The sequence below is a fragment of the Artemia franciscana genome, chromosome 11 (assembly GCF_032884065.1).
Source record: "Artemia franciscana chromosome 11, ASM3288406v1, whole genome shotgun sequence".
Classification (NCBI taxonomy): Eukaryota; Metazoa; Arthropoda; class Branchiopoda; order Anostraca; family Artemiidae; genus Artemia; species Artemia franciscana.
Window position 1 is genome coordinate 7,812,805 of NC_088873.1, and position 24,805 is coordinate 7,837,609.

The 24,805-nt window shown below is 34.4% G+C and overlaps 1 protein-coding gene across 5 annotated transcripts in view; it reads left to right on the forward strand.

Annotated features, from left to right (window-relative positions):
• The window catches only part of LOC136032751 (sodium- and chloride-dependent GABA transporter 2-like), a 122,821-nt gene that overhangs the window by 33,302 nt on the left and 64,714 nt on the right, over window positions 1-24,805 (forward strand). For all 5 annotated transcript variants that reach the window (XR_010618775.1, XR_010618777.1, XR_010618776.1 and 2 more), the window contains exons 4-6: window positions 4,471-4,619; window positions 14,572-14,690; window positions 21,757-21,985. Coding sequence is in view for 2 of the 5 variants with exons in the window: in XM_065713092.1 (XP_065569164.1) it covers window positions 4,471-4,619; window positions 14,572-14,690; window positions 21,757-21,985 (497 nt within the window). In the remaining 3 variants the exon portion in view is untranslated. The remainder of the gene's footprint in view (window positions 1-4,470; window positions 4,620-14,571; window positions 14,691-21,756; window positions 21,986-24,805) is intronic.

Below are 24,805 nucleotides of genomic sequence, written 5' to 3' on the forward strand. Positions count from 1 at the left end.
AATAATTTCGTTAAATTCCACTGACAAGAAGAACTTATGCATGTGATTACTGTTTTTGCTAAGGAATGTTATCTTGCACCACTATAACCAGGGTAACTGAAAAAGAGCATTGTTTGGCGCTGCACCTCTTTCCACAACCACCCACGTAAGAGATTTATTCCAAAAACCGAACTTTACGTTGAATCGAACAAAGTTTCAATAGATTAGTACTTCTACTTCTATTGACTTTTTCCGCAGGTGTGACGAATTCCCATTCCATTTCCCGACAAAAAAAGACCCGGAATCTACCAAGAACTCCGAATTCCCAACTTTCTTCTTTTCTTTGTTTTTATGGGGCAGATCTCTATGGTCTTTTAGGGGTTTTCCTAGAGCAACAGACAGTAATATTTGTATTTATTTGCACATTTATGAACACCGGCCGGTCCACATTGGTTGTCTTGATTTCCCCCTTTTGAGCTTTTTGATTTCCCCCTTTTCAGCACCGTCTGAGTGTACCTGGACAAACCAGGTGGCTCTCAGTGTGTGCTTGTACAAGACGGTCCTTGAAATCCTATGAGAGTCCTTGAAGCTTTATTTCATGAATTTGGGTTTGAGGACATCAAACCCAATTTTTAGGGGGTTGAAGACACCAGCACAGAGCTGGTTCAATGGATTGCAAAACCTACCACCTACTATTTTCAAGAAATTAATTAAAAGAAACTTTCAGAAAAAAAAAGTTTTTAAGGAGCGACCCGGCTCAATAGTAACCAAAACGCTAAAAAATAGAATTTTGATACCAATAGCTACATCAAAAGAATCGAATTTTAATGCTGATTTTAAATATATAAGTTTCATCAAGTTTAGTATTACCCATCAAAAGTTACGAGCCTGAGAAAGTTTGCATTATTTTAGAAAATAGGCGGAACACCCCCTAAAATTCGTAGAATCTTAACGAAAATCACACCATCAGATTCAGCGTATCAGAGAACCCTATTGTAGAAGTTTCAAGCTCCTATCTACAAAAATGTGGAATTTTGTATTTTTTGCCAGAAGGCAGATCACGGATGCGGTTTTTTTTTTTTTTTCCCAGAGGTGATCGTATCGACCCAGTGGTCCTAGAATCTTGCGAGAGGGCTCATTCTAACGGAAATGAAAAGTTCTAGTGCCCTTTTTAAGTGACCGAAAAAATTGGAGGTCACCTAGGCCCCCTCCCACGCTAAAGTCATCAGATCAAAACTCTGAGATTATTCAGCGTAGTCAAAAAATCTTATAACTATGTCTTTGGGAACGACTGACTCTCCCACAGTCCCCATGGGAGGGGCTACAAGTTACAAACTTTGACCAGTGCTTTCATATAGTAATGGTTATTTGGAAGTGTAAAGACGCTTTCAGGGGGATGTTTTGGTTGGGGGAAGGGGTTGAGGAGATGGGGATGTGTTGGGGGAAGTTTTCTTGGGGAAATTTATCATGGGGGAAGAAAATTTCCATGAAGGGAGCGCTGGATTTTCTAGTTTATTTAAAAAAAACTAAAAAAAAATATGAAAAAGTTTTTTCAACTGAAAGTAAGGGGCAGCATTAAAAATTAAAACGAACAGAAATGATCACGCATATGATGGACCCACCTCCTCCTTATACCTCGCTCTTTACGCTAAAATATTTTTAGTAATTTCAACTATTTATTCTACGGCTTTTGTGACTCAGGGGTCATTCTTAAGAAATTGGGAAAAAATTTAAGCTTTAGTGTAAAGAGCGAGGTACTGACGAGGGGGTAAACCCCCTCATACATGTAATAAAAACATGAGAATACAGAAGTTCGTCACGTAAGCTAATTTGTAAGTGACGTATATCTTTTACTAATAAATACATTCGTTAAAAATTAAAAGTTCTAGTTGCCTTTTAAGTAACTAAAAAATCGGAGGGCAACTAGGCCTCCTACCCCACTTCTTTTCTCTCAAAATCATTCGATCAAAACTATGAGAAAGCCATTTAGCCAAAAAATATAAATATGCAAATTTCGTTTCAATTGTTCATCTGCGTAGAGCCAAAATCAAAACATGCATTGATTCAAAAACGTTCAGTAAAAGTAGAGTTAAGAGAAAGAGTCAAGCTTTAGCGTAAGTTTAAATGCAGTGCACAGCCATTTTCCAATGTTTGAGGAAGGTGATTTTGTACTAGCTACAATGGGTCTTAGAGGAATGCCTTGTTTGTGCAATTTTGGTAATCCATAAAACTTTGAGCGAAAAACACCACGAGGAAGAAATTTATTGTACAACTGTGGAGTGATTCGGCCATTTCCTTTCTGAGTTTTTAATTCTTTTATAACTTTTTGAGCAAATTGATCAGTCTGGTCATGGGTTGATTTAACATAAGTGTTTGTATCATTTAAATGTGACTGAATTTTACTATCATAATCTGTTTTATACATAATTACTAAGGAGTTGCTTTAATCGGCTTTAGTGATTATTATTGAGGAATCATTACGGAGTTTGTTCAAAACTTTCGTGTCATATGATTTTTCCATTGCGTTATTGGGAGAATTAGGAATCTTTAATAACAAAATTAATTACAGAAAATAATCTAATTCAAAATAAAACAAAAATAGGAACGAATAAAAGCAAGCCCAATCCCAAAAGAACTACAAGATTAGCTGCAGAGAAGGCAAATATCGCAATAAGAAATTGTTCCAACTTTAATAAATACAGTTAGTTCAATGAATGAACCTTTTTAGCTTGTAAAATGTTAGCTTTTATCACACAGTCTTGGCTGAACTTTTATTTAAGGAGTAATGATGCCAAGGTTATTTAAAAAAAAGAATGGATTTTTAACCGAGGACTTTTATTGTAAGTGTTTTATTGTTTATTATTTTCTTTGCTGAAGACAACCAGTAGATATAGGGCCGAAATATTCAATTAGGTTTTGTTGGTTCATTGTCTTGGAAAAAAAGTCCTCATTATTCTCTCTTCTGTAGTTGTATTGCTCGGAAGATGTAAGCAAATGACAGAAGGAACACTTTATGGGGGGGGGGGTATTAAGTCAGCCAGATCCCCAGTAACCGATTAATATCCTAGATACACTTGTGCTCAGGGGCGAGCAGTATCGTTCCCATCCAAACAGGCTGTGATTTAGCCTACTGTTTGTACTTCGCGCATATCTTGAAGAAGCAAATGAATGGCAAGTGTAGATATTGCCCGTCTTCGTTCCCTTCGGAAAGCATTCGACTCGGTTAATCGTGGTGTAGGAGGAATGTATTTTTAAAATATAGGGTGAGGGCAAGTTTGTTGTCTTAAATTTTTTTCTTCAGTGAAAAGATAAGCGTACAAATACCAAAGAAAAAGATCTACTCACAATCTAGGGGGGGGGGCAAATACCATTCCTCTTCTTCTTCCAGTTGACGCCCCTATTCTCTTCTTTCGTTTTCTTATCTTTAATGTTTACCCTCAGTTTTTTAAATTGTTTCTTAAGATGCCCAAAATGTATTTTATAAATCTAGAGGGGGTAGGTTTGTTTTCTATTTTATTTCTTTCAATGGAAATTTCAAAGAAATATAGTTTTAAGTGAAAATACCGAAAAAAATATTTTTCAAAGTGTAGGTGCATCCTGCTTCTTCCTGATTGACGGCCTATTTTATTTTTTATTGTATTTTTTATTTTATTGTATTTTTACATTTTATTGTATTTTACATTTTATTGTATTTTTACATTTTATTTTATTGTATTTTATTTTATTTTTATTGTATTTTTTATTTTTATTTTTATTTATATTTTTTATTGTTTTTATTTCCTTCTTTTTCTGTTGATTAGTCCCATATTTTCCAAGAATGGCTTTTACCTTGAATGTCTACCCTTTTCGATTTCTGTCATTTAGGTCGAGGGTAAAAAATGACATCTATAACATTTAATAACACTAGAAGTCTTTTGGAGTCATGGTGAACAAAAAATTTTACAACAAAATAAAATCTAAAATCTAAAACACGCTATTTAATCCAAACTGGATAAACCAATTATTGAAAACGGCCCCTATGCGCCATATCCTAATTTTCCCCACTTCTGTTTCCACCCAACATTTCTATCCCTAAATATAATATCAATCCATACCTCCCTCCCTTCCAAAGCAACCCGGAAAAATTTTCTTCTTCAATCCTTTAATGTCCTTTTAATAGCCTAAATATGGTCTATCAATAAGCACAAGTCGTTATTTATGTGAATCTTATACAATAGTTAGTTTCTGAAGCTAGTTTTGTAATCATATCACAGTTCATTCATTTATCCTCCTTCATGTTGAATACATGGGAAAAGCTTTGGATTAGTTTGAAAGACACCTTTCTAACCCGATTCGGCTGCATACATCCTTATAAAACTCCATATATAATATTCTATCAATAAGCACAACTTGTTATTTATGGGTCGTATACACAGTTAGTTTCTGAATCTAGCTGTGTTGTCACATGGCAAAGTGTTTCATTTATCATTTGCAGTAACCGTAACGTTGCAGACGACACGTCCTTCAAGTGACGTCTGGTATAGACGAACCTGGAGGAATCCAATGGGAACTTGCTGGAATGCTGCTATTGGCGTGGCTGCTGTGCATCATCTGCATTTGCAAAGGAGTTAGATCTACAGGCAAAGCAGTTTATGTTACAGGTATTCTTTATGCTTAAGTTCTAACGCTTTCAGTTAGATAAGTACGTTAAATATTTATTAAATTAGCATAAAATTAATCAGTTATTATTCCAATTACCAATTTTTTCTTAATTAATTGCAAAGGAGTTAGATCTACAGGCAAAACAGTTTATGTTACAGGTATTCTTTCTGATTGAATTTTAATACTTTCAGTTACATTACGTTAAATAATTCTTAAATTAACTTTAAATTAATTAATTATTAATCCAATTACCAAATTTTTCTTAATTACTTGCAAATGAGTTAGATCTACAGGCAAAGCAGTTTATGTTACAGGTATTCTTTCTGATTAAATTTTAACACTTTCAGTCACATAACTACGTTAAATAATTATTAGATTAGCTTTAAATTAACTAATTATTTTTCCAATTACCAATTTTCTCTTAATTACTTGCAAGGGAGCTAGATCTACAAGCAAAGCAGTTTATGTTACAGGTATTCTTTCTAGTTAAATTATAGCACTCTCAGATAGATAAATACGTTAAATAGCTATTAAGTTAGCTTTAAATTAACTAATTATTATTCCAATTACCAAATTTCTCTTAATTACTTGCAAGGGAGCTAGATCTGCAAGCAAAGCAGTTTATGTTACAGGTATTCTTTCTGGTTAAATTATAGCACTCTCAGATAGATAAATACGTTAAATAGTTATTAAGTTAGCTTTAAATTAACTAATTATTATTCCAATTACCAAATTTTTCTTAATTACTTGCAAGGGAGCTAGATGTACACGCTCATTTTTTCCCCGAAATCACCGGATCAAAATTTTGAGATAGCCACCTTATTCACCATAGTCGAAAAACTTAACAACGATGTCTTTCGGGACGACTTACCTCCCCGCAGTCCCCGTGGGAGGGGTTGCAGTTTACAAACTTTGACCTGTGTTTACATGTAGTAATGGTTACTGGGAAGTGTACGGACGTTTTCAGGGTTTTTTTTTGTTTGGGGGGAGAGTTGAGGTGGGGGGCTACGTGGGAGGATCTTCCATGGAAAAACTTCTCATTGGGGAAAAGATTTTCAATGAAAGGGGCGCAGGATTTTCTAGCATTATTTAAAAAAAACAATGAAAAATCAAAATTAAAAGTTTTTTCTACTGAAAGTGAGGAGCAGCATTAAAACTTAAAACGAGCAGAAGTTATTACACATATGAGGGGTTTACCTCCTCGTAATACGCCGCTCTTTACGCTAAAGTATGTTTAGTAATTCCAGCTATTTATTCTACGGCCTTTGTGATTCAAGGGTCATTCTTATGGAATTGGGACAAAATTTAAGCTTTAGCGTAAAGAGCGAGGTATCGACGAGGGTGAACCCCCTCATATACACAATAAAAACATACAAATATAGAAGTTCGTTACGTAAATTAATTCTTAAATTACGTATATTTTTTACTAATGAAAATCTTCGTAAAAAATTAAAAGTTTTAGTTGCCTTTTTAAGTAATAAAAAAATTGGATGACAATTAGGCTTCCCCCCTCGCTCCTTTTTTCTCAAAATCTTGCAATTAAAATTATGAAAAAGCCATTTAGGCAAAAAAAAATTAATATGCGAATTTCGTTTTAATTATTTATGTTCGGAGAGCCAAGATCAAAACATGCATTAATTAAAAAAACGTCCAGAAATTAAATAAAAAACAAGTTTTTTTAAATGAAAGTAAGGAGCGACATTAAAACTTAAAACAAACAGAAATTACTACGTATATGAAAGGGGCTTTTCCTCTTCAACGCCCCGCTCTTTACGCTAAATTTTTTTACTGTTTTAGGAGGTAGAGTTAAGAGAAAGAGTCAAACTTTAGCGTAAAGAGCAAGGCGTTGAAGAGGTAAAGCCCCTTTCATATACGGAGTAAATTCTGTTCGTTTTAAGTTTTAATTTCGCTCCTTACTTTCATTTAAAAAAAAACTTGTTTTTTTTTACTTGTAAAGGAGTTAGATCTACAGGCAAAGCAGTTAATGTTACAAATATTCTTTTTGATTAAATTTTAACACTTTCAGTTAGATAAATACGTTGAATAATTTTTAAACTAGCTTTAAAATTAACTAATTATTATTCAAATTACTAAATTTCTCTTAATTACTTGTAAGGGAGTTAGATCTACAGGCAAAGCAATTTATGTTACAAGTATTCTTTTTTATTAAATTTTTACACTTTCAGTTAGATAACTACGTTAAATAATTATTAGATTAGCTTTAAATTAACTAATTATTATTCCAATTACCAAATTTATTTTAATTACTTGCAAGGGAGCTAGATCTGCAGGCAAAGCAGTTTATGTTACAGGTATTGTTTCTGATTAAATTCTAACACTTTCAGATAGATAAATACGTCAAATAGTTTTTAAGTTAGCTTTAAATTAACTAATTATTATTCCAATTACCAAATTTCTTTTAATTACTTGCAAGGGAGCTAGATGTACAGGCAAAGCAGTTTATGTTACAGGTATTCTTTCTGATTAAATTTTAACATTTTCAGTGAGATGAATTAAGTTAAATAATTTTTAAACTTGCTTTAAATTAACTAATTATTATTCTAATTACCAAAATTCTCTCAATTATTTGCAAGGGAGTTAGATCTACAGGTAAACCAGCTTATGTTGAGAGTATTCTTTTTGATTAAATTCTAACACTTTCAGTTAGATAACTACGTTAAACATTTATTAAATTAGCTTTAAATTAACTAATTATTATTCCAATTAACAAATTACTCTTGATACGATGATGTGCCTGATGATATAGGCTATCAAAAGTCTGATATCTCAGCAAAATAGAAGGCTGGAACAATATACTCGCGTAGCCAAACAAAAGACTGTATCCGACACATTTCTTCCCCAAAAATGAGCCAGAAAAGGAAAAGAATTCCTCTCTCGCGCATGTCTCGACTAGTTTCATATTGTGACTTTTTTGGAGGGGGGTTATATTTACTAGAAGGCAATAGCTATTTTTTCAAAACAAAATCAATATCTGAAAAAATGTGATTCTGCTGGTTACGTCTGTGAAGGCCTATTTAAAGCACAACTGATATACAGGAGACTAGTAATATTTTGGACACAAAATTTGTCTGACAAAAAAACAAACTAAAAAAAAGCCTCCTCTATTTGTATGCATAGAGGCACATTTACTTCATAATTAACACGAGTAAAAGAAGCTTTTTTTTGAGAAAAAAACGTTTTTGATAGACTTATCTATCAACATGTGAATGACATAATTTTATACAATCCTAAAAAGGGTTCATAGCGGATTTTCCTCTCACCCAGACTATCTGTCTTGGGTTTTTCTACAATTAGCCATGGCTTCATGCCCGTACTACTTGATTTTAATTAAAAATCAACGAGTCAACCCAAAATTAATCCGATATTTCATCCCTTAGTTCTATGATTATATACCTTAGTTCTGCCCAAGGAATGATGTATGGACGGATGAACGATACACTTATCATAGGCAGCGCAATAGCACTACCTAAGTAAAGAGCGGTGTGGGCACAATGTATTATTTATGTTTTTATTTAGACATGCACTTTGTATCAAACGAGTTGTCGTAGAAGCTTCGAAAAGTTGGCTCATTCGATTGGGAATTGAAAGGGCTATTGCCCTTTTTAACAGCCGAAAGTCATTGGAAAGCAACTCATACGCCCACTATTCCCCCAAACACGTTCAATCAAAATTTTGAGATAGCCATTGTGTTTAACGTAGTTGAAAGATCCGGAAATTATGCCTTTGATAACCCACATTCCTTCTCAAGACCAGAACGCAGTTTGCACTTTACTGAAAAAAAAAATGGCTGTGGATTATCAGTTTAGTGTACATATACTGGTATATATTCCTTAAAGTTTTGATATTTTTAATTTATTAAAGTTAAAAAAGTTATAACATTTTAAATGTATTTTTTTTATTTAAATAATACAATAAATAACCGAGTCAAACTCAAAACGAGCAAAAATTAACATGAGTAGGGCTGATAACCCCCATACCTTCTCAAGACTAAAACATAATTTGTACTTTGCTGAAAACAAAATATATTTATAACGTTTTCACTTTGTTTTTACTAGTTTAAATTGTTTTTAATAGATATAGGAAGGGGGAAGTCCTCCCCCTTACACTCCAATTACAGCGCGAGTGTCTGGTACCCTTTTTAAGAGTAGCAAGAGATTGGAGGGCAAGCAGCCCTTCTCTCAAGCCCATTCATTTTCTAGACACATCCAGCTAAAATTTTGAGACAGGCATTTTGTTCAACATAGTGGAACGCTCCAGAAACTATATCTTTTGGGATATTAGGCATGTCAATACCCCACAATTAGGCAATTAGCCCATTATGCTTTAAAACTAAATGTTACTTTAAAATAAAATCAAAAGTCATTGTGTTTATGGTTGCCAATAAGACATCTCAGCAATATATTGAGAACGACTGGGGGTATCAAGTTGAAAATTTTGGGGATGCTACTAATACTACTTCTGCTCTTACAATATAAATAAATAAAAAGAGTGTAAATGTATCCAGGTTGTCAAAGAGCATAGATGGAATTTCTTGGAAATGATATTAAGTCTTATTTTTCATGTCATTTTCAGAATCTATAAAATTAAATAGAAAAATACTGTTTGTGTCAGGATTAAAAATTGTTGAAAAGTTTCTCCAAAATGAAAATAGCAACCCATACTGTGGATTCTTTTTGAAGATTGAATAAAAAAAAACTAGTTTTTTAACTGAAAGTAAGGAGTGACATTAAAACTTAAAACGAACAGAAATTACTCCGTGTATGAAAGGGGCTGTTCCCTTCTCAACGCCCACTCTTTACACTAAAGTTTGACTCTTTCTCTCAATTCTACTTTATTAAGCAGTAAAAAACTAAAGAGCGGGGCGTTGAGAAGGGAACAGCCCTTTTGATACACGGAGTAATTTCTGTTCGTTTTAAGTTTTAAATGTCGCTCCTTACTTTCAGTTAAAAAAAACTAGTTTTTTTTATATTTAATTTCTGAACGTTTTTGAATTAATACATATTTGATTTTGGCTCTCTCCACATAAATTATTAAAATGAAATTTGCATATTAATTCTTTTTTTGGCTATTTGGCTTTCTCTTAGTTTTGATCAGACGATTTTGAGAAAAAGGGGTGGGGGAGGAGGCCTAGTTGCCCTCCAATTTTTGGTTACTTGAAAAGACAACTAGAACTTTTAATTTATAATGAACGTTTTTATTAGAAAAAATACACGTAACTTAAGAATTAACTTGCGTAACGAACTTTTATATTCTTATATTTTTGATTATATATATGAGGGGGTTTGTCCCCTCGTTAATACCTCGCTCTTCACACTAAATCTTAAGTTTTGTCCCAATTCTTTAAGAATGACCCCTGAATCAGAAAGGCCGTAGAATAAATAGTTGAAATTACTAAAAATAATTTATCCCCCTGAAAAACGTCTGTCCACTTCCCAATAACCATTACTGTATGTAAACACTGGTCAAAGTTTGTAACTTGCAGCCCCTCCTTCGGGGACTGTGGGGGAGTAAGTCATCCCAAAGACATAATTCTTATGGTTTCCGACTACGGTGAACAAAATGGCTATCTCAAAATTTTGATCCGTTGACTTTGGGAAAAAATGAGCGCGGGAGGGGGCCTAGGTACCCTCCAATTTTTTGGTCATTTAAAAAGGGCACTAGAACTTTTCATTCCCGTTAGAATGAGCCCTCTTGTGACATTTTAGGACCACTCGGTCGATACGATGACCCCTGGGAAAAAAAAACAATTAACACGCACCCGGGATTGGTCTTCTGGCAAAAAAAAATACGAAGTTCCACATTTTTGCAGATATGAGCTCGAAACTATTACAGTAGGGTTCTCTGATACGCTGAATGCGATGGTGTCATTTTCGTTAAGACTATATGACTTTTAGGGGGTGTTTCCCCCTATTTTCCAAAATAAAGCAAATTTTCTCAGGCTCGTAACTTTTGATGACAAAGACGAAATTTGATGCAACTTATATATTTAAAATCAGCATAAAAATCCAATTCTTTTGATGTATCCGTTTTTTAGAGTTTCGTTTACTATTGAGCCGATTCGCTCCTTACTACAGTTCGTTACCACGAACTGTTTGAAAACTGAAAAAATATACAATACTATTTTTCCATGAAAAAGACTATGTCAATAAAAAAAAAAGAATAGGAGTTAATTTAAAAAACTTTTCCACGAGAGTAGTTTTTCAAAGAAAAGTAAAGAGCTCCATTTATCCAAGAATGAGGAAAAATTTACGCTAAAGTCTTTACTGTTTTAAAAAGTAGATTTGAGAGAAAGAGTCAAACTTTAGCGTAAAGAGCAGGGCGTTGAAGAGGGAACAGCCCCTTTCATATACGGGGTAATTTTTGTTCGTTATAAGTTTTAATGTCGCTTCTTACTTTCAGTTAAAAAAACTTGTTTTTTTTTATTTAATCAACAAGAAAAACGACTTTATTTTTATACAATCCTAAAAAGGGGTTATTCCAGGTTTTCATCTCACTCGCACTATCTGTCTTGGCTTTTTCTATAATTAGCGATAGCTTGATGCCCGCAACTACTTGATTTGATTTTTTTTTTTCCAAAGAAACATAGATATGTCTGCAATATTTTTGTATTTCGTTCCCTATCTACTATGTAATAGAGATACTAAACATTATTTAAAAAATTACTTTGTCAAAAAAAAGAAAAAAATGTACCGCTAGTTCCATTTGCGGAGGCATATCTAATTTATAATAGAGAGGGTGGAGAACAGCAATTTTTGAGCCAAAGTTTATCTCAGTGACCAACACCCACAATTGTTATTTCTTAAAGTTTCATTTCTATACACTATAAACTAAAGCAACATTTTTAAACTACATGGGCTGTTATATTAAAGATTTTCTATTGTTTAGTTTCCTTGGCGAAAAGCGATTCCCAGGGATATTTTGAAATCCAAATTTCCATTTGAATTACGAAAGTATTTAGTGTACTCGCTCGTCCCCGAATGGTTCGGAAAGAGGTCACAAAGAAGGGCTTAAATGAAATTAAAGCTTCAAGGGGAGAAGGGGGAGTTTAAAGAGTGAAGCTATTAATAAACTAGGATGGAAAGCAGCGTGATGTTGGTCTTGCGTGGCCTGGTGCTACAATGAGTTATAGCACCAATTGAGTAGCAACATTAGTCTTTCATTCTGTATAAAATGTATCTTTTAGGTTTTCCGATTTTTAATCTTTTAATATCACTTTCTAATACGTTTTGAACCATTTAAAAAGTTGCTGAAAGCAAAAAGTATCCGCATAATTCTGGGGGGAGGAGAAGGCAAAAACACAAAACAACGTTCGATCCTAGTGAGCAACTGTGAAATACAATTCGAGCTTCCTGATTACCTCTTGGTAGAGGTTTTTTTGTGGCTTTATATTGGAGTGTGTATTTGTGCAGAACTTAGTATTTATTATGGCATTTGGTATTTACCAAGTGACATATAGCGATCGCAAATTCTGTCGGTCTGTCGGTCAGTCTGTCTGTCTGTCTGTCCCGGTTTTGCTACTTTAGGCACTTCCAGGTAAGCTAGGACGTTGAAATTTGGCAGGCATATCAGGGACTAGACTAGATTAAATTAGAAATAGTCGTTTCCCCGATTAGACCATCTGGGGAGGAGTGGGGGGGACGGTTAATTCGGAAAAATTACAAAAAATGAGGCATTTTTAACTTACGAACAGGTGATCGGATCTTAATGAAATTAACTGTTTAGAAGGATGTCATGTCTCAGAGCTTTTATTTTAAATCCCGATCGGATCCGATGACACTGGGGGAGTAAGAGGGGGAAGCCTAAAATTTTGGAAAACGCTTAGAGTGGAGGAATCGGAATGAAACTTGGTGGGAAAAATAAGCACAAGTCCTAGATACGCGATTGACATAACTGGAACGGTTCCGGTCTCTTTGGGAAAGTTGGGGGGAGGGTTAATTCTGAAAAATGAGAAAAAATGGGATATTTTTAACTTACGAATGTGTGATCGGATCTTAATGAAATTTCGAATTTTGAAGGACCTGGTAACTCAAATGTCTTATTCTAAATCCCGAACGGATCCAGTGTCATTGGGGGGGATTCTGGGGGGGATCGGAAATCCTGGAAAACGCTTAGAGTGGAGAGATCAGGATGAAACTTGGTGGGAAGAATAGGCACGAGTCCAAGATATGTGATTGACATAATTAGAAAAATGAGGTATTTTTAACTTACTAAGAGTGATCGGATTTTAATGAAATTTGATGTTTGGAAGGATATCATGTCTCAGAGCTAATATATTAAATCCCGACCGGATCCGGTGAAGGGGAAGTTGGGGGGGGGGACCAAAAATCTTGAAAAAGGCTTAGAGTGGATAAATCGGGATAAAACGTGATGGGGAGAATAAGCACATGTTCTAGATACGTGATTGACAAAATTGGAATGGATCCGCTCTTTAGGGGAGTTGGGGGGATTTCCAGTGCTTTGGCGAGTTCGGTGCTTCTGGACGTTCTAGGACGATGAAAATTGGTAGGCGTGCCAGGAACCTGCACAAATTGACTTGAGAACAGTCGTTTTGCTGATCCGACCATCTGGGGGGGGGGCTGGAGCGAGAGGAAAAATTGAAAAAATGAGTTATTTTTAACTTACGAATGGGTGACCGAATCTTACTGAAATTTGATATTTAGAAGGACCTCATGCCTCAAAGCTCTTTCCTAAATCCTGACAGTATCCGATGATATTGGGGGAGTTGGAGGAGGAAACAGGAAATCTTGGAAAACGCTTAGAGTGGAGAGATCGGGATGAAACTTCGTGGGAAGAATAAGATTAAGTCGTAGAGGCGTGATTGACATAACCGGACTAAAACCTCGCTCTTTGGGGGAGTTGGGGGGGGGGGAATGTTAATTCGGAAAAATTAGAAAAATTGAGGTATTTTAAACTTAAGAATGGGCGACCGGATCATAATGAAATTTGATATTTAGATGAAATCCATGTCTCAGAGCTCTGATTTTGAATCCCGACCAGATCTGGTAACATTGGGGGGAGTTGGAGAGGGAAGCCGCAAATCTTGGAAAACGCTTAGAGTGGAGAGATTGGGATGATACTTGGTGGGTAGAATAAACAGATGTCATAGATACGTGATTGACATAACCGGAAAGGATCCGCTCTCTTTGGGGGAGTTAGGTGGGTGCAGTGCTTTGGCGAGTTCGGTGCTTCTGGACCTGCTAGGACGATGAAAATTGGTAGGAGTGTCAGGGACCTGCACAAATTAACTTGACAAAGTAATTTTCCGCGATTCGAGGAAAAATTAGAAAAAATGAGGTATTTTTAACTTACGAGTGGGTGATCGGATCTTAATGAATTTTGAAGTTTAGAAGGACCCTGTGTCTCAGAGGTCTTATTTTAAATCCCAACCGGCATTAAGCCTCTGATTTTTCTTTTAAGTCAATCTATTGATTCTTAGAATTTTGCTAGAGCTCTCACCATATGAGCTCTTAGCTCTTGTTTTTAATTTGTAACTATTGCAGATATTTTGAACTTTTGAATTATATAAAGTTTCACTACGGAAATCATCTTATTTTCTCCGTGACGTTTACTGTTCTGTCGTTTATAACCTTCTGACAGAGATTTAAGTCTTTCATAGAAAAATTAACTGTAATATTAAAATATATGTCAAAATCTACGCCTAATTTACTATATATTTTTCTTTTTAATTTGTGTTAATTAATGTTTGACAACTGAGAAAATGTCATCATCATTGGAAAACTTTCCAAGTCTCTGCCCCTTCCCATATATGATACTTACCGCGTCGGAAAGTCAAAAAGTATTGCGCTAGAAGGTCAAAATCTGTAACTTACGCTCGTCTGCCTTTACTACTTATTTGTATTTATTTCAGGGCTTTCAAACTGAACAAATTATTAAAAAAAAAACTTGTAGTATATTTTACTGTTTTTCCAGCTACTTTTCCATACGTGATGCTGACTATTCTTTTGATTCGTGGCCTTACGCTAGAAGGTGCTTGGAAAGGAATCGTCTTTTACCTCTATCCAGATTTCACGAAGGTCTTTGACACTCAGGTAAATATTTTTCTGGTATATCAGGTAAATTTATATAAACGATATACAATAGCAAACAAGATAATTTACAGGTGATTGTTTATTGTTTCAAGGGGATGGAAGCTCTTCCTGATGGATTTTGGAAAGTTTTCTCCTAACCATCTCTTTCTACTCATCATCTTGTTTTTGCCAGTTATTACAATAATTTAATGTCCTATTCAACACCAAAGATTCATCCTTACCAAACTAGGGAGTTCCTCTCAGTCACCATTCTTAGCATTTAGACTAAACGTATCAATAGAAATTATGATGAGGAAGGGGTAAGTTGCTCCTTTCTGTTGGGTGAATTGAGGTATCCTTCACATCAAAAATTTGGTTGCCTAAAAGTACACTTCTTGAGGCATCGTTCCCCTCCCATCACAAAAGGATCTACTGTCTGCCTCTAAACCTTGTATGAAGGTCTCAACTTCGTGTATAGACACTACTGGAATGCAATAGAGGACCAAAGGCCTGAGAACACTGAGGCTAGGCAAAGCTGCCTTCACTAGGCTACCTTCATTTCAAATTAAGGAAATCCTTAGAAAAAACTTAACAATTTCAATTTTCCAGAGATATACCCTCATATTATTATTATTGCTTCGTAAGTTCCAAATTTATTGATGAAATATGCAGTAATACAGGTTGTCTGAAAAATTGCCAGCCCCATTCAAAACCAAACCTTGTCAAAGTTTAAGATTTGGTTCAAGCTTTGCTTCAGGTTTGTTATATTTATACAACATTAAAATTCGGATATTTAATGTTATAGATAAAATCAGTACCATAAGGGGCAAAAATATTTTCCTAGGGTATGTTCAAGAACTCAATTATCGTTTACTGGTCATTTTTTTTTTACTTTCAGCTAAAGATCTAGGATAAAGACAAGTTTAGCCCCTAAAATGCTTTGGCTCCCGTATATTATTTTTTTTTATGCCGCTTTGGATAGAAGGAATGGTCTTGGAAACTTGGGAGGAGGGTAAATCGGTTAGAAAATAAAAAAATCTAGTGTCGTTTTGTACGGCTAAAAGTGATTGGATAAAACCAGAATCCAAGTTTTTCACAAAAAACTGCATTTTTGTATCTTACATATTATTATCGTGTAAAGTCATGACTTTAAAAACTTTTTCGCATTCTGACCATTGCTCTGCGTTGCGCAGGTAAGGATCTCCTGATTAGATGCTTTTTTTCGAGAATACAATACGTGATTGGGGGAAAATCATGACATCATGCTAAATTTCGAGCAAAAATTCCAGCAAAAAAAGTACTGTGTTGGTTTTTGTCCTTTTTGGGGTGAAACTATGATTAAGACAGAAAATCTATGGATCAACATTAAACCATGAAGGGTTTCGATAATTTTCAACCCAAGCAAAGTGAGGCCCATTCCCGATTGGTAAATTTGCCCTGAACTGCTTACTGCAAAGTGCATGCCATCATAAAGCCCACAGAGCAGCCTGTTAGCTAGACAAAGCCCCTGCAAAGCAAGGGCTTGTTTGCCCTGTAGTAACATAAATTGCATACAATTTCACTTTGTTCGTTGTCTTGAAGGAAAATAATAACATTTTGTAAATTAGTCTAGCTTAGAACATAATTAATATCAGAAAAACTTGAAGCATGCGAAATGTGACACTTTGCTTTTGAAAACGGATGAATGTGAGCCGTTAAATTTCGCAAAAGGAAATAAAGCTACCGAGGTCAGCTTATTGACAAAATTTTCCAAGTTGAAAACATCCAAGAAAAAACTATTCATTATTTTAAAATGGCATCTGTCGTATACAATTGGGGTTAATTTTGTTTAATTAGCATTTTGAATCATTCTGAAGTGTGCTGTAACTATGCTCTTTAAAATAAACTGGTGGATTAACTCCTCAGGGGCCTTCTAAGGGCAAGAATCTTATATCAAGCAACCCTAGTTAGGAGTTAGGTACTTTCACTAAACTCGGGTCTTTGTTACCCAGGCCGTTGTTCCTTGGGATCTAAAATTGAGGAATTATCTTGCTCTTTTTGGGATTTAAAGGTAGATCCTTGCCAATTGTAGTTCCCTCTAAAAACCAAATTTTAAAGCGATATCACGACTGTATCGCTCGGTATATAAGGTACAGCTACCATAAATACTTTTTAACAATAATAAGAAATTCAGATCCGGTAAAATGTATCGCGGTGGAGGTAGAAAAAACGCAGAAAAACGAATGAGTTATACTGAAAATATAAGGAACAACAGAAGAATTGTAATTGTATTGATATTTTGTAAAGGTACGGCTTACGAGCCACACATTACGTATGACTTTATGCTGAAATAATTAGGCGCAAATCTTGGATTTGGTCTTTTGAGCAATTTTGAAGTACTGGGTCTTAGGATCTCAGGATTAATTCAGATGTGGAGATTTTTCTTAAGCCTATTGTTGTGCCATAATTATCAGCAATATGTGTTTCAAATAAATTATTTTTATGGCTATCTCTTATTCTAGTTTCTCTTTAGTATCTCTCTTCTATTCCACTTTTCGGTTCACACTTTTTTTTGCCTTTCTTGCACTTTACATGATTCGTACACATAGAAGGGGGGCACTGCACGATAAATCCTTTTTTTTTCGTGTAACGGCAATATACGCAAGAGCTCTTTTTTTTTCAAGCACATTGAGTAATAAAGTAATTATTGATAAAGTGTAATTTATGTTAAGGCTTCCTATTTTCCTATTTTCCTAGTTTTTCCTATTTTCCTATTTTCGAAGTGTTTCCTGTTTTCGAAATGCAGCAATAGCAGTTCCTTGTGCCATGCCCAGAATCTGTCAATAGCATAATTTAATATACCTCAGAAAGCAAGAACATCATCAAAACTCTATTTAATTTTGTGAAAGGGGTTTAACCATGGAAAAATATCTTTATATAAGGGTTATATATTTAAAAATTCTGTAACTTTTCACATTCGGAAAGTCTGGACTACACTTGCCTCTAAATTTTATGACTTCTAATCAATCATTCCTTTTCTTTATTTTCTACATGTCCTCTCCGTAAAAGATCATAACTTAACCCTTCCTAGGGTGAAAGAATCAGTTTTCTATAAAATTATAGAAGTAAGTTAAAGAAAATCAGTTACATTTAGTTTGAAATATTCAGTCCACGAATCATACTTCTACTTATTGCCTAGTCAAAATAATTCAATATCTCACTTATTTCTTATATCTCCACCATGTATTGATATTTTTTTAATCGTTGCTTTCAAACAGTTCGTGGTAACGAACTGTAGTAAGGAGCGACCCGGCTCAATAGTAACCAAAACTCTAAAAAATAGAATTTTGATATCAATAGCTACATCAAAAGAATTAAATTTTAATGCTGATTTTAAATATATAAATTTCATCAAGTTTAATATTACCCATAAAAATTTACGAGCCCTAGAAAATTTGCCTTATTTTTGAAAATAGGGAGAAAAAACCCCTAAAAGTCATAGAATCTTAACGAAAATCACACCTTCAGATTCAGCGTATTCAGAGAACCCTATTGTAGAAGTTTCAAGCTCCTATCTACAAAAATGTGGAATTTTGTATTTTTTGCCAGAAGGCAGATCACGGATGCGTGTTTATTTGTTTGTTTCTTTGTTTTTTTTTTGCTTTATTTCCCAGGGGTGATTGTATCAACCCAGTGGTCCTAGAATCTTGCGACAGGGCTCATTCTAACGGAAATGAAAAGTTCTAGTGCCATTTTTAAGTGACCAAAAAAATTGGAGGGCGCCTAGGCCCCCTCCCCCGCTAATTATTTTTCCAAAGTCACCGGATCAAAATTCTGAGATTGCCATTTTATTCAGCGTAGCCAAAAAATCTTATAACTATGTCTTTGGGGATGACTTACTCCCCCACAGTCCCCGTGGGAGGGGCCACAAGTCACAAACTTTGACCAGTGCTTACATATAGTAATGGTTATTTGGAAGTGTACAGACGTTTTCTGGGGGATTTTTAGGTTGGGTGGTGGGGGGAGTTGAGAAGAGGAGGATGTGTTGGGGGAACTTTCCTTCGAGGAATTTGTCATGGGGGAAGAAAAGTTTCATGAAGGGAGCGCAGGATTCTGTAGCATTATTAAAAAAAAACAATGAAAAAATAAATATGAAAAAGTTTTTTTCAACTGAAAGTAAGGAGAAGCATTAAAACTTAAAATAAACAGAAATTATTACGGATATGATGGGTTCTCCTCCTCCTAACACCTCGCTCTTTACGCTAAAGCATTATTAGTAGTTTCAACTATTAATTCTACGGCTTTTGTGATTCAGGGGTCATTCTTAAGAAATTGGGACAAAATTTAAGCTTTAGTGTAAAGACCGAGGTACTGATGAGGGGGTGAACCCCCTCATATATGTAATAAAAACATGAGAATACAGAAGTTCGTTGCGTAAGGTAATTTGTAAGTCACGTATATCTTTTACTAATTAAAAGATTCGTAAAAATTAAAAGTTCTAGTTGCCTTTTTAAGTAACCAAAAAATCGGAGGGGAACTAGATCTCCTCCCCCGCTCCTTTTTTTCTCAAAATCATTCAATCAAAACTATGAGAAAGCCAATTATCCAAAAAAATATGCAAATTTCGTTTTAATTATTCATCTGCCGAGACCCAAAATCAAAACATGCATTGATTCAAAAACGTTCAGAAATTAAATCAAAAGAAAACAAGTTTTTTTTATCGGAAAGTAAGGAGCGACATTAAAACTGAAAACGAATAAAAATTACTTCTTATATGAAAGAGGCTGCTTCCTCATCAATGCCCCGCTCTTTACGCTAAAGTTTTTTACTGTTTTAAAAAGTAGAGTTAAGAGAAAGAGTCAAACTTTAGCGTAAAGAGCGGGGCGTTGATAAGGAAGCAGCCCCTTTCATGTACGAATTATTTTTGTTCGTTTTAAGTTTTAATGTCGTTCCTTACTTTCCGTTAAAAAGAAACTTGTTTTCTATTTATTTAATACCTTTAGAATGGAGTTGCTATCTCATTTTTCCCGACAAAGAGAATCCGTTCGTAGAAAAGGATAGATGACGTAATGAAATATTGAGCCACATGATTGTAGAGACACGTTTCCACCTTGGCAACAAGTTGAGAAAACCACCGAAAATTGAAGGGTTAGAAATAATTGGAATTTCTAGCGATTCGGAAACTTTCTCATCCACCAAAGGGAGTGATTGATTATACAAGACAGTTTATCAATTAAATTTCTAAGTTTCTAGTGGCGGAGAATAATGACATCGACGTCGATTTGGAATAATCGGCAACATATTTTCAGGGATGTACTTTAGAGCGCTATTTTTAATAGACTCAGTTCATATCGGGCTAAAAAAAAGTGTATTCGAATAGCCATTACAGCATAGATGAATAAAGGCGCGCAATCAGAAACCTGTTTGGGGAATGAGTCGGAAGTGTTACGCATACAGCTTACGCATTACAGCTACGCATGCTCTTCCTCCATCCAGTCTATTCGAAGCCCTCTTTATACCCTCCCAAGAAGTTTAACCCTTAAGAAGAAGTCAAACTTTAGTTTCGCTGTTATACATTTTCAATTTAAAAATTTTTAATCTTGATTGAAAAATAAGCAGTGAAACGGGGGATTGTAAGTAACATGTAAGGAAATAGAGGAGAAGATGATATATTTCTGGGAAGAATAGGGTCTCAATGGCCTGATCTGCGAAACTTATTATTGAAAACTATAGAAGAAACATATTTTGCTATCAATAGTTAAAAAGTCAAGTAAAATTTTTACTTCATTGATTTAAATTTTCAAAAAAGTCTTCTTGATCTTAATTGAATATTTTAAAATAAAACAGAGACAAGCAGATTTCAAGGGAAATCCAGGAAATGTAAAGTACGAATCTAAAAATTATGATTATTTAAGATTAAATTGAGTAAAATATAACAGTTCAAAATAGGGATGAAACCTTTTAATTGACAGTGAAACAAATATAAATTTTTTTAACTGGATATTTTGGAAACATATGCAGTGTCCATCATCAGCAGTAGAACTCTGATAGCGGACACTGTATGTGTCCGAAATATCCAGTTAAAAATGTTATATTTGTTTCACTGTCAATTAAAAGGTTTCATCCCTATTTTGAACTGTTATATTTTCGTCATGGAAAGGCAGTGTGGTCTTCGAAGTTATTAAATTGAGCAATTTAACGAGAATGTGGCTTCTTTTGCAAACTTGTACCAGACTTTTACTGTGTCGTGAGGAAGGAGTGAAAAAACTCGTATCTGTCAGACGGGTAAAAATAATTCGTCTATTTAATTGCGATGGGAAGTCCCGCAATTTTATTGTTGTTCAAGAACTGTTTTTTTTTTTTTCAAGGGGTGATTTTTTTGTTATTGAGGGCTGTTTTTTATAGGGCTAACTTTATTGTTATCAAGAACTGTTTTATATATTTTACCACATTGTAGGGATTTTAACAGCATTTTGTCTGGCTGTCAGACTCACCGCGAATTAGTCAGTCGAGTTATCAGCTATTCACTATTTTTTTTTTTTTTCATTACGGAATGATTCATTCCCTGTAAAACCAAAGTACGGAACGGTGAGAGTTTGTCATTCTTTAACTGCATTAGCCAGGGAAGGAATCATTAATTAATAAAGCAAGAAATGTTTGCCTATTCATTTTGTTTAACTAAAATTGGTTTCATTAAGTAAGAAAACGTAGAACGCAGGGTCTAGAGGGCAACTGTTCCCCATGCCCCAGTCTCCCAACTGAAGTTTAGTTGACTCAAAAATCTTTTCAAAACTAAGATAAGTCTGTATAATTCAAGCATCCACAGAAACAGGTCTTTTTTTCTTTATGATAGTGTATGGTTCATTTTTTAGTTATCACTCTCGTTTTCACTTGATTTGAGAAAATTGGCTCCAATTTCGCCCCCCTCCCTAATAGACGAAATTAAGTTGTTAGTAGAAGTGGAAAATGAACTGGAATGATGTTTTCTTGATAAAATAGACCTCAAGATCGCATATCCCCGTCTCACGAACTTCTGGCAATTTTTTTAAAATTCCGAAGTTTTGGCAATTTTTAACATTTTAAAGTTAAAATTTTTTAAATTTTTTAGGTCTGGATTGACGCAGGGACGCAGATATTCTTTTCTTACTGCACAGCTCTTGGTACCATGGTAGCTCTCGGCTCGTATAACAAGTATCATAATAACTTTTTTAAACAATGCATCTTAATTTCCACGTTAAACAGTTCAACAAGTGTGTATTCTGGCTTTGCCATTTTCAGTGTCCTTGGTTTTATGGCTCATCAACAAGGAGTAGAAGTCAGTGAAGTGGCCGAATCGGGTAAGTTAAACATATTCAAGGGCATATCCAGTTGTTTTGTTTGAGGGGGATGGATTGCAAAAACTATTCAAAAACGCATAAAAATTGTTTATACGTATTTTTGTTACGTTTTTGTGAGTCAGGCACAAGAACGTCTGGGTGGGGGTTAAACGCAATAAGTCTAGGTGTTTACCCCTCCAGAAAATACCCGCTCGGAAAATATCCCCACGCAGAAAACTTCCCTTCGCAGAAAATCATCCCCCGCTGAAAATGCCCCCCCCCCCGGAAATATCCCCCAAGGGTAAATACCTCCCTGGAAAACAACCCCCTTCCCCGCAGAAAATACCACCTCATAGTCTCAGAAACTTCGGAGGGTGCTCATTCAATCAGAAATTGAGCGTTCTTGTCCTTTTTTATATGTAAAAAGTGATTGGAAATCGGCCAGCCGTGGAGAGTATTTTCCGTTATTTTTCAATTTTCCTCGTATTTTGTTGCAATACCAAGTAAAAGTCATATTTTTTTCTATTTTCCTGAGAATTTAAATATTATTGTTTCAACTTTTTTCACTGGGGGTATTTTTCGGGGATAAACACCTGCTGCAAAACCCAATACCCCCCCCCCCCAAGAAAAAATCCTGTTCATATTGTCAGAATTTTACTGTATTTTAGTACTGTAAAAAATAATGGATTCGAACACATGCCACAGTTACACGTGCTGATAGAGAAGTCAAAATTTATTAGAAGTGGAAAATAAACTTAATTTGAAATGAAAAGCTAATATCACTGCTAGATTGTTCTCAAATATTGTCTACCAATATTACTACTTTTGTATATTTTACCTTCATAATTTCTATGGTTTATTCTTGATACAAGTAAGAAAATTACTTTTCCAAGTTTCCATCTTTCCTTTTTCAAACAATTCTGCCTTAAATAATTTCTAATAGGCACATTCCACTTGTTTTTTGGAACTATTCCCCCTTCCAATATAGCTTATTGCAATTATTTGCATTTACTTATTGAATAAACGAAATTATTGTGCTCTTTTGGACGTTCTTCAGACAGGAACATTAATTTTGCACGAATAACTAAAACTGAAAGAAATCCTGAAAAGGTTTAAGTTAAGTGGTCTAACATTCCCTCTGTATACGTCATGTTGTTCTCAATTGTGGTTTTCAACCAGGGCAGGGAGGGGTGCAGCTGCGTCCACCATTTTTTCTGACTTCCGATATTAAATTCAATTTATCATATGTTTTTACACTCCTATTAAGGCACCTTGCGCACTCCCCTCCAGATTGTGAGGCCTAAAACTGCTACTAGTTATTTCTATTACAAAAAGGGCCAGGGAACTGAGTTTTGCTAGGTGAAGTATATTTTGAACCTTCAAAAAACTGTGTCATGCGCACCCCTGCCACTGCACCACCCCTATAACCTGATTCACACAGGGAAATACCTTTTTGTGTCATTTTTCCAGATTTAGTTTTAAACAGAGATATAAAGCATAAGGTCTTATTCAGGCTCTAGGAGTCAGTTTCCCCCTTCCACTGGCAAACTTGGCAAGTGCAGAGGCTGGCAGATCTAGTTCTATTTCTTGGTTGCTTAAAATAAGTGCCAAGGGGTTTTATAACCCACAAAATCCATTCAAACTCAATTTATAACCCATTCAAACGTCTGTAGATAGACCAATTTAAAATAAACAGTTTCAAGATATTTTATTGAATAGTATATATTGCGTAGACCTATAAAAATCAAAATTTCGGTAATAATTGCTAAGAAATAGATTGAGGGCACTATGGCCGAAAACAAATTTGTCCTAAGTCGTGACCAATCTAGATCGTTTTTACACCAAAAACTGTTTCAGACAAGAATTGTCGATCTGTTTTCGAGCAAAAACATATACATAAACACAAACATATACATAAACATATATATACATATACAATCATTGCTAGTTTATAGATATAAGGCTAGGTTTAAAAAATGAAAAAAATATAATTAGATTTGTGCAGCTGGATAGCACCTTTTAGAAATAGTTTTGGCAAGAAAGATATTATATTTGTTCTCATAGATAAATACACCGAGAACTTTCTAACTAAAAAAAAGAACGAATTGCAACATTTTGAGCTCTGAAGCACAATCAGCAAATATTCAATTTCATGGTTTTCAGTAACCACTTTTGGATGTAATTCAATAATTATAATTGCCTGTTAAACGCATATTTTGGCTAAGTCCTAAAAGCCAACAATTCGTCGTTAAAACAAGCAATTTAATTGTCGGACTGGTATTCATTATAGTCGAGCACGGCAATCTACTTCTTTATATCATAACTTTATGGCCACCGAAGTGTAAATTTGCCTTTGGTGATTTTACAATCCAAATTTACAAAATGATTCCATTAAATGCCTTAATTTGCCTAAATTTTGTAATGTTTATCTATATATATAAAAATAAGTTGTCTGTGTGTGGATCTGTGGATCAGGTGACGTCATGTTTGTTCGCATATGACGTCTGAATTATTTCACACTAATACAAAAGAAGAAAAAAACTAAAAAAGGTAAAAACTACAAAAAAAACTAAAAAGAAAAAAAAACTAAAAAAGCTAAAAAACTAAAAAAACTAAAAAAAGGTAAAAATCTAATAACTAAAAAAAAACTGAAAAAAATAAAAAAAAGGCAAAAACTACAATATAAATAAAAACTAATAAAAAAACTAAAAAAGCTAAAAAACTAAAAAAACTAAAAAAAAGGTAAAAAAGTAAAAAAAACTAAAAACTAAAAAAGAAAAAAACTAAAAAAAAGGAAAAAACTGAAAAATAAAAGAGAAAAAGAAAACTAAAAAAATATGA